At 43.1% G+C, this 13,440-nt stretch overlaps 1 protein-coding gene across 1 annotated transcript in view; it reads right to left on the bottom strand.

Moving 5' to 3' along the window:
• MTMR12 (myotubularin related protein 12) overlaps positions 1–11,767 on the bottom strand; it is a 29,472-nt gene extending 17,705 nt beyond the window's left edge. Inside the window, exons 1-5 of the mRNA XM_088527286.1 lie at positions 11,653–11,767; positions 4,668–4,722; positions 3,624–3,763; positions 1,808–1,880; positions 133–263 (exon numbers count right to left, since the gene is read on the bottom strand). Coding sequence (XP_088383412.1) covers positions 133–263; positions 1,808–1,880; positions 3,624–3,763; positions 4,668–4,722; positions 11,653–11,712 — 459 coding nt within the window. The 5' untranslated portion in view covers positions 11,713–11,767. The remainder of the gene's footprint in view (positions 1–132; positions 264–1,807; positions 1,881–3,623; positions 3,764–4,667; positions 4,723–11,652) is intronic.
• Between the last annotated feature and the right edge of the window lie 1,673 nt (positions 11,768–13,440).

Raw genomic sequence — 13,440 nt, 5'->3', positions numbered from 1 at the left:
CTCTTCATTTGTGAATGATCAAGAAACACTTCCAGTCTGAAGGATCTCTCCGAGCACACTTCTTACCCTCCCTTCATCCGTATAGCTAAACACCCACCAGCAAGCTTATGAAAACATGAACTTAGTTCTTACCCTTTTTACTTCCTCTTCTTTCGTGTATCTGAGGCAGAAGTGAAATACTCTAAGGTCTTTACAGTAGATAATCAGTTTCTCTGGGTATTTTCTCAGTTGTCCAGTTAGAAGTTTCTTTTTCTCATCATAAACTGCAGAAGTAAAAAGTCTAAATAAACAAAGAGAACTTTTCTGTCACTTGTCAAGCAGGGACAGCTTTATCTTTTCCAAAAACTTCAGGAGAGAATTTAATTCAAGTTTAAGTCAAAACCACCATCCTACCATGCAGACTAGCTGGAAAGTTCTTGGATTTATGCACTACATATCCAATCCATTCCAAAAAGGTCCCAACTCAAACTACCTCTTCCAAAGTAGGAACTGAACTTGTAGCAAATCAGCTATTCAGTGATAACTTATGTTCAAATTCAGACTGCACCGTAAGTCTGAAGTTCTGGCTGTGCAGCAGAACACAGTTTGGTAGTTTTGGCCAAGGCAAAGTCTTCACACAACTGACTTCCCACCTCCTCACCATCCCACAAGAACACACCACACAGCACACCAGAATGCTTTCAAGAGAGCCCTACATGCACTTCCTTTAAACACTTCTGTTTAAAAAAGAATAATTTCACATCTTAAAGTGCTTGCAGCTAGGCTGCTGTACAGTAAACCATATAGTCTCATAACTAGTCTCCACCAGTGAATCACAGAGAATCACTAAGGTTGGAAGGAACCTTTGGAGATCACCTAGTTCAACTCCCCGGCACAACCAGGGTCACCTGAAGCACATTGCACAGAATCACATCCAGGCAGGCTGTGAACATCTCCAGTAAAGGAGACTCTACAACATCTCTGGGTAACCTGCTCCAGTGCTCTGTCACCCTCACAGTCAACATGTTTTCCCCTCAAACTAAGGCAGACCTTCTTGTGCCTCAGTTTGTGCTTGTTGCCTCTCATGTTATCACTGACTATGGCTGAAGAGTCAGGCCCCAATTTCTTGACACCCTCCCTTAAAGTATTTGTATACACTGATAAGATCCCTTGTCACTCCACACCATGCCACTACTTATAGTGCTAACATCTCTGTAAACATTGTCTTTTCACTAAAGCTTTCTCTCCTGCTTACAGACCACTATCCCAATTCTCATTTGCTGTTTTTGTCATACCTGCAGTCCTTCAAGTCAAGCAAAACACCGAGTTCACTATTTACTTGCAAAGTAAAAGTTCGCTTTTAAATTCCTGTGATGTTTTGAAAACATTAATAATCCCAGAAAGCAAAACTGTCTTAGACAAAAAAGTCTTCTTTGGGAGTTTGCTAACTGAACCGCTGCGCAGTCCAGTTGCTCAAATTAAACTATTCTTCATATGTCAATGTTTCCAACTATTCCTATAACATTTGTGCACCATTCTTAACCAAGCACATGGCAGAACATATTTTCCTTTGCTGTTATTCATGGCATTTTTCCCCCCAATTTTTGAAGCTAACGTGACAAGCTTGAGGGACAAAACCAAGCTCTTCAACAGATTTATCACCTGTCATTTCATTATATAACTGAAGCTGCTTTTTCCAGACTATCGAATCCAAGCTTCAAAAGTGAAAAGTACCACTTTTCTAAAAAGAATGTAGGTATACAGACCACAAACACCCTACATCTAGAAGTATTTTCTAACGCTGCCATGTTAAACAAAAAGGACCTACCTCCATATATTTGGTCTACACATTGCAGGGTGATGTCATTTTCTCCTATGATTTTATTTTTGAATTGTGGCTCCTAGAACATGAAAAAAAATATCTTGTAAGTCTCATGCCACTAAGCAGCAGCACCTTCTCACCAGTAAACAAAGTATTTAGTATATATTTAAATATCAGCTTTATTTCTTAGAAGTTCTGCAAAATAGAACACTGAAAACCAGTTATAAAAATACAGATGAATTATGCCTGCCTTTTAAGGTCTCAACTGTTCTTGCAAGGTGTGCAGTTAAAGAGTTTTTGCTTTTCAAATAACTTTGAAGCATGTAATTCTATTCAGGGTCACTTTTCAAACTAGAATTCTTGCAATAAACAGGAAATACAGCAATTCGATGGAATCCAAGCCCTTTCATGATAAGTTTCCTTGCTGTGGGAATCAGGCAGGAAACAAAGTCTCTTAAGACAACAAGCATCCCCAGAATATTCCAATGTAGCAGTCAGATTTATCATTGGGTGAAATGACAGCACGCACAAAATTCTAATCTCTATTGTTTTGGGAAACTTGAAGTGATTAAGACTCCTTTCAGTTTATTACTCTTAATTCAGTGAACAAAAAGGACACTTGAGTAATGTCAATTATAAACCAGTAAAATTTTACTAGCAGAAAACCGAGACACACTACATCAAATTTAAGTTTTACATGAAGACAACCGTGAACAAAGTTAACCTTGAGTTACTGAGGTCTGCATTACTCACCCTGAATATTTGTTAACATGTCAAACCAACTATATCTCTCTTACCAAGCCCGGATTTACAAGTTAGTGATTGAACAGGACAAGTCGCTGGTTTAGAATATGAGCTCTCACATGAGCTGTGGGAAGGGATTTAGAGCTTTGTCCCAAGGAACTTCAAATGTCCACGCAACTTATCCAGTTGCTAAAGCATCCGTTTTCAATATTCAGCTCCCTGAAACTTTACCCTTGCAAGTTTCTAACCACTATTTCTGTGCTTCAAAGCATATTATTCTCATCCTCTCTGTCAAGATCACTTTGCATTCTTGGGATCCATATACTAGCCTGCCCTTCAATGGTATAACCCAAATGAACCAGATTAAGGCATGCTTGAGCACACCCAAAAAGGAGTGGAACTATCATTCCCTTTAAGACAATTCAGTTGGAGCATGTAGAACAAAGAACTAGATTTAAATAACCTCTAAAAGTATGTGGGGAAATGGTTTAAAAATATTTGGTGGCTTGCTAGTGCCAGGATCTTTAGCCTTTACAGTTAGCAACAGCCTATTTTAAACATAATAAATCAGAGACTTACACAGCCACACAGCAAACATAATTATCTAGGGTATTTCCTCTGAACAGTTACCTGCTTAATCTTGTGGAACCCCCAAAAGCTTCTGCACCTGGGGCCCAAAGTCAAGTAAAGATGTTTTACAACCTTAGAAGCACACATGCATTCACACTTCTATAATTGCTGATAAAGATCAGAAGTGCATAGGTTTAAGTAAACTTCACATTTAAGTTTTAAACCAATTCACTCTAACTTATGCCTTATATAGTTACTAGTCCACAAGAGTCACAACTGCATTTAACTATAAAAGTCCAGAACAGACCTGCATTTTTTAACCGAAACAGTCTTAGAGCTTGGGGAAGGATTATATAGATCAAGCAGATGTGAACTGATTAACATGACTGTGGCCTTTAAAAATTACTATAGACTTATTTTCAGTATTTCTTATGTGAGAGAAAGATTATAGAACAAGAGGGTGTCTTCACAGCCTGTTTGGTCATGACTAGGAGACTTTTCTTCCTACATTGTCATCTGAAGCAGAATCTTCATCAAGGAAAGAAATCTTGAAGTTTGTGCATATGAGTTTCCCATAGGTGCCACGATTTGATCCGTCTTCTTGTATGTACTTGTACACTGTGTTTGCTTCACAAAGCAGCAGTTCACCTGTACAGTAACAAACATTTAGCTTGCAGCATAACAGACAGCATTAAAACATATTTGACTCATTCCTCTTAAACTCAACATTAACTTGTCGACAGCTTCTCATGCACTGCTTATCACCACTGTTGAAGAACAGGGCTAAAGGGGCTCCTGGGCTCAGTACCTATTACAAATTTATCACAGTTACTTTTTCATAGTTTTGACCAGAGATGCTACTTTCTACAGGGGTCTAGGATCACTTTTAAAGTCCTCATACATGCTTGCAAAAATAGTGCTCAGTGAAGCTCATATCTTACAAAAGAAGAAGTAAATTCAAGTTTAAAAAGTAATTACTTCAAAGACAAGTTTTAGTAGGTTCACAGGTACTTGAAGCCTCTTATATGAATTATAGAAGAGAACTCTAAACTTTGCTTGTTTTTTATGTCAGTAACAGTAAGCTCATCCTTCCTGAAATTGGAGAGCATTAACAGTATTTGGAGGAAAAAAAAAAAAATCTAAAGAGCTCTAAGCTTTTGAGAACTTCACAGCAAAGGAAGCATAGAAAGGCCCAAAGTAGAAGTGATGTAACTTAACTTCATGTTCCTACTGCTCTGTCTGTGGTTCCAATAAAAACAAACAAATAAATAAAGCACACAAGAAGCACTTTAAGCCGCAAGGCAAAGTATACACACAATTCTCCAAATGCAGATTCCCTGAAGATATTGTACTGTAAAGGAGTTGAAAAAACTAGTCTTCATAACAATCCATGAAGACAAAGATATTTAATGCATTTAACCTGTGTTGTTACTTACTCCCAAGTCTCTCTTACTATTCAGGACACCGATTACACTTGCCAAAGCAAACAGAAAATATATTTAAGCATATTTAGAATTTAAATTTTTAAAAAATGTAAATGTTGAACAGTTACCTGGTAACAAGCGTGGATTTACTTCCTTTTCTATAGGTTCCTTTATATGTATTTCCTAGAGAAAAAGAGTCATTACTTCTTTGCAAAGACTTTGTTCTTACACATGCTGCAAATAACATTCCTATATTAACAGTTTCTCAAATTCCTCATATTCTAGCAAGTAATTCAAATTAGTTATTTCAGTTTGCAGGACATTCCTTTCCTACCGCAAAAGCATAATCACTTGAAATCAGGAGTCTAGAGCTAAATAATTTTGTTAATGTTTTAACACTCATAGCATCAGTCATACAGCTCTGAACACAAAACAGGAAATGCCCTGTTTGCATACAGAACAGACAGGAATAAAAGCATTTACAGATGCTACTTATTTTCTTTTGTACAAGGAAATGGGTCAGCTTACAGTCAGTTACATTGCCATGTCCCAAAGCTCATTTTCAAGCTTTTCCACACAGCTCAAAGATGACTTGACATGTTTCTAGTACACCCTTCACATTAAGTTTTGCACTTAATCACTTCCAATTTTCTTATATTATGTGTTATTCTAACCAAACCATGCAAGTTATTTAAATAGCAATGCTAAGACTATCAGGAAAAGGATTTCAGAACCTCAAGGTCAGGAGGTAAAGAGTCATGAATATACTTGGTTCTGAACTCAAGTTGCACAAAATAAACCTATTAAAATCTCAGTATCAGTTATTCTAGGCTCGTGGCCCTCAATTAGAGCAAAATCTCCAGCTGAAAGACTATAAACTAGAGAACATGCTACACCCTTCCTGCTCAGCCAGTTCTGCACTTCCTCCTCGGAGTCAGAATCCCTTCACATGCACTGCAGTTTTTGTGGAAAATTTGTTTTTTATTAGGAAACACGCACCGCCCCAAGGCCACAGCAGTAAGCCAACTGAAATGACTTTGCGACCAGCATCCGAAGTCAGATATTGCAAATCAAGGCAAGCTATCAAAAGCAGACTCGAGCAATAGCAGTTTCAATGGATTAAATGCAGAGAAACAAAAGTCCCTGGCAGCTGGAAAATAAATTCTCCACACCATTCATACGATTAGCTGCTTTCAAAACTGAGGATCCAAGTTTTAAGGCTGCGGAGCAACACTAAAAGAAGTAACAGTTCTAAAAGGAAAGCAGTGATGTCCCAAAGAAATATGTAACTACAGCAGGCAGTTATTACAGAAAATTAGAGGGGGGGGGGAAAAAAAAAAAAAAAAAAAAAAAAAAAAGCAAGCATAGAGCTGAACACTGCTGCATTCAGGAGGACTACATGCAAGTTTTCCCAAAGCTGGATCTCTGCCAGCGACTGCTCCAAGCTAAGCTCTGGGTTCACTAACGCTTTTGTACGTGTGCCGGCTACTGTCACTACTTGTGCGCAACCAAATACAACACTTGACACTCCCAAGGCACATTCCAGCAGTGCTACAAAGGAGCTAAGTAGTATCCTATTTCCCATTACTTTGGGAGATACCACAAGAGATTCTTATTATGTGTACATATATTACTTATATCAATGTAAGAAAAAAAATTAAGTATCATTTTACCCTGCAGGTCTGCCAACTGGTGCTGGCAGACAACTTCAGAGCAGAAAAATAGCTGCAGCCAAAGCAGTTCTTTGAATGTATTTACTACTTGCTAAAATGAAGTTTCTATAATGAACTCATAGAAGCGAGCATTTTAATTTGTGTTTTGATTAAAAATTAAACTGGAATTTCCTGGAAGGAGTTAGGCTTTAAACAGAAATAGTGCCATAGGAGAATAAAGATCTTAGTCATATGTTAACAGAACAGTGTTTTAAAAATAAATAAATAAAAAGCTAATTTCACCATTTGAAAACAAAAACAAAAACAAATAAATTTAAAGTAGTAAAATGAAGAGTTCCCATTTAGATTCAAATAGTTAAGCCTTCAGTAACATGAATTCTACTTGAAAGTTAATGTTTGTATCCCCATAACAGACGGCAGGTATTTTAAAGAATATGCTTTCCTACATATTCACGAGGGATAGCGAATTCACAAGGGACAGCAAGCAATGAGCAGCTGACCATTGCTGAAGAATCCACTTCACTGATCTCAATTTCCAAGTAAAGGGAAGAGTGCGTTAAGTGTCTGTAGTTCTACAAATATTTTTGTATCTGTTCTTTCAAGAGAGAAAGTCAAGATCACTAGGAAGAACAGCACTGGCACGTGGGGTGTTAGCAACAAGTTATGTGGGAAACCAGAAGATACCAACTGTTTCAGCTTTACTTTTTCTACAGTATTTCAACTTTGAACAAAACACAGACCTTCAGACCAACTTGAGAGCCTACTGCCTCTAAAGCTGGATTTTTCTCAACACATCTTTAATTGCAATCATAGAGCTGATACCCACTCCTAGCACCTGTTTGCACACAGGTTTCTCTGGCTACACACTGAGGTAATTAAGTTCATAAAGTCTCAAGGAAACTTCTTGCTTCTGCTGGCTCAGGGTTGGGTTTTGTTATAGCCTATTGTTAGCAGAACTGGCTCAACAGCTCACGCAACCATGGAAGCAGCAGGACCAAGTCAGTCCCTTTCAGCAGCATCGAAATAGATTATCTCAGACTTCAGGAAGCTTCACCCTCTTCATCCTTTGACCACTTGAATTTTAAGCTTGCAGACCCTTGTTATCTAAGATAGTCATCAAAAGCCTCTCTAGATTCCTCATCTGTAGCTTCTCCTTTTTGGATGCCCTAAGCTGCTGCTTTGCACTTTTTTACTCAAGATACAGCAACACAGGAAACCCTATCAGCAGCAACATCTCCAAGCAGATGGCCAGAGGATGGCACTCAAAAGAGAGTTAAGACCAACAGCAACAAAAATCTCCATTTCGCTACCAACTTACTTGGAGAGAGCTTCCCACCAAGGTAGGAACCTCGTGCCACGTGCTTTCCTCCAGGAGGCCTTAGCAAACAGTGGCAGACAATGATTATCAATTGTACTGTACAGAGCACAAAGTCACACCAAAGCTGCATTTAAACATGTCATCTCGTGCTGATTTATCATGCAACACTATCTTGGACCAAGCCAACCACAGTGATGATAGCCCTACAGTGCCTTGTCATCTCTCTTGTTCCAAGCAGAGAGAAAAAACCCACACTGTGGAGAGACTGTTTAAATATGAGCAGATATCATGGTCAGGAAATGGTTTTTAGAGGGAGAATTGCCTCCTCTGCGGTGGGCGTGCTGACCCCAGGGATTCAGTCCCCAAGGTTAGGTAACGTGCAGTACCAAGGACTGCATTAGGCTCTTCCCTGAAGAAAAAAAAAAAAATTACTAAATTTTCTCTCCTGACAGCCTTGGAGAATCTCTTCTTCCACAAGCTGAAACACAGAAGAGGACACATGCAACACTGAGGATAAAGCAGTAAGGTTAAGTAGCACTTACAGTATATTAACAGGGTCTTAACAGGGAGAGAAATCCCAAGTGATTCCTGCTTTGTCCTCATCACAATAGACAAAATCGCTCACATCCCACTCCAGGGAGATAAACAACCATGGAATTGGTTGTTTAAGGACAAAGAAAGGAAAGGAAAGAGAAAAGAAAACATCCCCTGCACTTCTCTGCAGACTACTCTGATCTTGTCAGAGGTATCAGAATTCCTCAAATCAGTGCTGCTAAATATTTATACAGGCCTACTGATGCAGGATATTGCTTACCATCCTCAGCAGAGAGGGTCTGCATTTAGGCTATTACTGCGAAGTAGAGCAAGATGCTGTAAGCTCAAAAGCTACCATAGCCCAGAGTAACTCTGCAATTTCCCATAGCCAGAAACCTTTTAGAGGTAGTTCCAACAGTGAAAAACAAGATTTTTAGTAAACATACTGAGGAGAGAAAATTTATTAAATTGAAGTAATGAAAGAAACAGCTCTCCCTTTCAAGGTTTCAAGAGCACTATCTGAAATACGTATTCTTCAAGGCTGACGGCAGATAGCAGTGCTGTGAAAATACAAGACGTTTTAACAATAGTTCTCATAACTAATTGCTCAAGAAAGCTCTATATCATGCTAAGGCTTACCCTGAATCTCAATTTTTTCATATTTAGCTTTACTTCACTATAGGACTAACAGCTGAAATAAATAATTAAGAAAAAAATATAGTTAAGAAAACTATGAATTGCAAACATCAAACTGTACAACAAAATATATGCAAAGTACTAGTGTCCAAATGTGTAAAATATTCCTAAGCAAGATAAAAATCAGTTACAAAGTACATATTCAGGTGTGCTTCTGAATGGCAAATATATGCATAGGTATGACCTTTTGCTGAATGAGATGCCAGTGTATTTTCTGAAATACTTTGTCAACTAAACTTACACTGGTGTTTCATACAATCCATAAGAGACACTTGCTGCCTTTTTAATTAAAAACAGTGCCGAAAATAATCTCCAAATGCTTCTTTTCCTTCCTTTCTTGGCTCCATTACCCAGTGGCCCATTAGATCATAGCACATGTTTTCCATGTCTGTCACATCTTTTAATCTCCCCCTTTTCCTTGCATTGTTCTGTCCATCTCCTCTGACTCCAGTTCCCTGCTTCCCCACACCACTTCAGAGCCCAGCTCTCTACTTGAATCACTATCCTGTACTTCATTTGCAACTGTCTAATGTACAAAACAATTACACCATTTTAAAGGCAACTGCAATAATTTGTCCATTTGCATCAAAAAAACAAGGAACAAATAACTCCAGCAATCTTTAGCTAAAAGGAAATAACTGGCCAAATAACTGGCGGTGAGGGCTGCTCTCCCAACCTGTTTTCTCTCTCCCTCATCCCTTCCCCAACGCAAAGAAAGCTCTGACTCCACAAAGCAACAACCTGCCATCGTCCCTGCTGTTATTTAAGGCAGACCTCCAGTGGGAAGCTACCGATTGCAGTCTTCCCGTTAAGTTAATGATTTTTCAAAAAGCTTAAGGACTAGCACAAAAACACCTTAGAAGAATAAACATGGATGATTTTGCTCCTAGGAATGCATGCACAGAAAGCAATATTAAGAATATTAAGCTTCAAAGCACATGCTACAAGCCAGTTTTCATTCAAATTGAGACAGACTTAAGGAAAATATGATCCAGCTTGTTAGCTCTTAGCAATTCAAAATGGCAAACATTTAGCATTTAAAAACAAGATCCAATAACTATTTCAAGTCTTCTAAGCTTCCACAGGCAAATATCCTTGGTCTATGATCAGAATGTCAAAATATTGACTTTTATACCCTACTGCTCACCCTTATTTCCTGCAGGGTAGCCAAGTCTGTCCTGAAGGGAAGTGTGTCATTAATATCAACATCCTATGGTCTTGCTCTTAACAGACCATTGATTGATCTGCTATATAGCAGAGCATAACTAGGTTATATTTAGTCAGATGGCAAAAACTCAGCTTTTCCAGACACTCTGGGAAACGCAGCAGAAGTCACTTCCGTTCCTTTAATAAAGAGCACTTCTGTTCACACCTTACTTTCATCTTCCTGCCTACGAACAGGAAGACGATTCCTATCTTTCATCACATTAAGAACAGAATAACAGCAGTTTAAAGTTAAAAAACCCACCAACACTAGAGTTCCCCTCGTTTATCTTCCAGTGGTCCATCATTAAACACCCAAGCTGGCGCTTTAGCCGAGGCTCGGATGCTGCTGGGGCTTTCGCACCAGCGTGCTGAGCCAAAAGCAGCAGCACCCAGTGTCTCAAACACTTTCCCTTGTTTGCCTGGAAAGTTACGTGCCCAGCAAATCTCTGAAGGCTGCAAGCAAGGGCTACAGTGCCATATTACTCAGTACTATGGCTCTGTTGCCTAACTACTCACATATGACTTCAATTTTATTAATCTTTTGAAACTGAGAACAAGACTGCAATTTTATGGAAGAAGTCGGCTCTGTATCTAAAGCCTTCTACGACAACAGCCTATGAAATTCCTAGATAGGGTGCATCAAGAAATCAGAGCAATATTAGTAGCAACAATATTAGTAAATTAAGAGTAAGTGTCTGCAGTTCCTGGATAGCCTTTAATCAGGCTGTTAAAGGCTTCATCTCCCCGTTTAAAGTCTTTCCGTTGTTCCTCCTGCAGTGACCAAGATCACAGTTGAAGATTAACTTAGTCATAACAACTGTGGGTTAAAATACTCTAATACTTGATGCCCTACTGCATTGCACATATTTGACTTGTACCTTTTTCCACTGACCCTTCCGTCAGTCAGGGTTAGTCATTCCCCTATTTAAGCAAATATACGAGACATATTTCTGAGAGGCTGTTTAAAAAACACAGCTGCATGTCCAGCCAAAGAAGTGAGGTTCTTACCTTCACAAAACCCAGTCCCCAGCCCTTTTCACACATTTGTATAAGGCAAACATTTCCCAAGACAAGAGATGTACCTTAGCAGTCAGTCCAACCTAAGCATAGCCTACACAAGCCAAAAAGTTTTTGCAGCTACTGTTTATAAACATCTTCACTGATAAGGACATGGCAGAGGTTACAGGAAGCTCTTAGGAGGTAAATTGCAACCCACGAAGACAGAGGTGCCACCACAGAACGGGGACGGGAGCGCGGCGCAGCCGACCCAGCTCCACAGCGGTGCCCACGGAGCCGGGGGGAAGGAAGAAGGAGCAGATCCCTCCCCAGGCTGCTCGCAGCGAGGAGCTCCGCGCCCGCTGACAGAGGAAGGTAAATATTTCCCTTAAGAAGCTACCGAGGAGGGAGAGCAACCGAGAGGCACCAGCCTGCATCAGACTGCTACGAATTCGGGAGGAAAACGGAGCACGAACACTTCGCTTCGACAGGGACGAGCCCTCCCCACGCACCCAGGGACCCAGAGCGGAGCCGGGGGGCAGCGGCGGGAGCCGCGCGGGCCGCGCCGGACCCGCCGCAGCAGGAGCCGCGCTCGCGCCCTCCGCGCCGCGCCCGGGCCGCGCGGCACAGACCGCGGCAGCTCCGCGGGGCCGCGCGCCGCCGCCCGCCCCCCGCGCGCCGCCCGCGCACCTCGGGGCTGATGTAGGACACGAAGGAGGGCTTGGCCGCCTTGCCGCCGCTGCCCAACATGGCTCCGGCCGCCTCCCGCCGGCCCGCGGCGGCGCTTCCCAGGGCTCCTCCTCGGCGAGCCCGCGCCCGGGGCGGCCCCGCGGCGGGCGGGCGGGCGGGGCGGAGCTGGCGCGCGGGCGGCGGCATCCGGGGCACGTACCCGCCACCGCCCAAGGCCGTCCCCGGCAGCGCCGCCCCCCGCGCCCCGGCCGCCATTTCCAGGGCGCCGCCTCCCCGCGGCGAGCGCCGCCATTGGGCAGAGCTGCCGTCACTCAGCGAGATGCCCCGCCCCCTCCAGGCCGCGCGGGGGGCGGGGCTCCGCCGGGCTCCCGGCGAGGAGCGGCCAATAGCGGCGCAGCGCGCGGCCCCGCCCGCAGGGGGGCGCTCTGCGCGCGCGGCGGCGGCGGGAGCGCGCGGCGGCGGCGGGAGCGCGCGGCGGCGGCGGGAGCGCGCGGCGGCTTCCCGCCAAACTGCGCGTTTGGCGCCTTATGTCTCCGCGCGTCGCTGCAGCGTCGCCGTGGGGCAGCTTGTGGCCAGAGCCGCTGATGTGCCCTCGGATTGCGGGTATCGCGGGCACATTAAAGGCTTGGCCTTTCTCCAGATACAGAACAAACACCATGAGCTGCCTGTTGCAGCCAGCAGAGCTACAGCGATTGGAGTGACGGGTGGCAACCATGCTGTCCAGCTGTGTGGAAAGTTGGCTTTATGGAAATATTTTAACCAAAATTAGGACATGCTGTACCAATTTTGGTAGGCCATGGGACGTGAAAATTGATGCCTCCTTCACATACGAATGGCAAGCAGCCACTCTGTCCCTTCTTTTTGTTACGCTTTGCTCTAAACCGTGCTCACAGGAAAACTAAAAGGAAGGAAAATGAGGAAAGGGGAGTCATGAGGCAGCATTTGTAAAAATAAATGGAAGTAAATATTATAATGCATAAATTAATGAATTTCCTTTGTTTCAACCTCAGGCTTGAAGAATGAGCCATCTCCTGTTTTAATCATCTACTGCCCAAAAATTGGGAAGGAGAAAGATGAATTCCATGCAGCTCGCAGCGGTGGCCGTTCTGGAGCCCTCCCTGCAGCTGTGCTCGCAGTGTCTTCCACATTGCTCCTGTCCCGCAGGCTGCTCTCGGCACTCAGGGCACAAGTGTGGGTGGTGAAACGGCTTCGGTGCAAAGGCACACAAGGACAGCGCTCCCAGTGTGTCAAAATACACACGGAGAGAGAATACCCCACATCTTTTTAAACATGTGAAGTCACCTCCAGGTGTTCATTCCCCAGCGCCCGCAGCGGGGCTGAGCCCGGGAGTTGCTGTTTTCTGGCATAGCGCGTGCTGGGGAGGAAGGGATGCCCTGAGGGCTGGCCGAGCCCCTGTGACTCCAATGGGAAGTGCATAAGGACCTCTGATTCCCACGTAGCACACGAGAATTCATTTTTCAGCATTACCTGTAAAAGACCCTGCATCCAGGAACTCCGGCTCACTGCACAGAGCTGCTGCTCTGCGTCTACCAAGCAGCCTCGGAGCCCCGTGCCAGCTCCTGGCTGCCTGGGCAAGAGCGGGACATGCTCCTTCCCCCGCTTTGCCCCCCCAGCCACCAAGTTGCCTGGGTTGCACTAGGACAGAGCTTGGAAGCACTTCTCTGGGAATTTGATGGCCACGTGAGGAGGGAGATCCCAGCCTCATCGGGGAACGTTTGGAAGCTTGCAGAGTGGAAGCAAAGCTATGATGTGGGCATGGTGGCTTCC

This window comes from Tinamus guttatus, unplaced genomic scaffold (genome assembly GCF_059628265.1).
Source record: "Tinamus guttatus ecotype Peru unplaced genomic scaffold, ASM5962826v1 Tinamus_guttatus_pri_ptg000274l, whole genome shotgun sequence".
NCBI lineage: Eukaryota > Metazoa > Chordata > Aves > Tinamiformes > Tinamidae > Tinamus > Tinamus guttatus.
The sequence above is the reverse complement of the archived record's forward strand: the minus strand, read 5'-3'. Positions and strand labels throughout refer to the sequence as shown.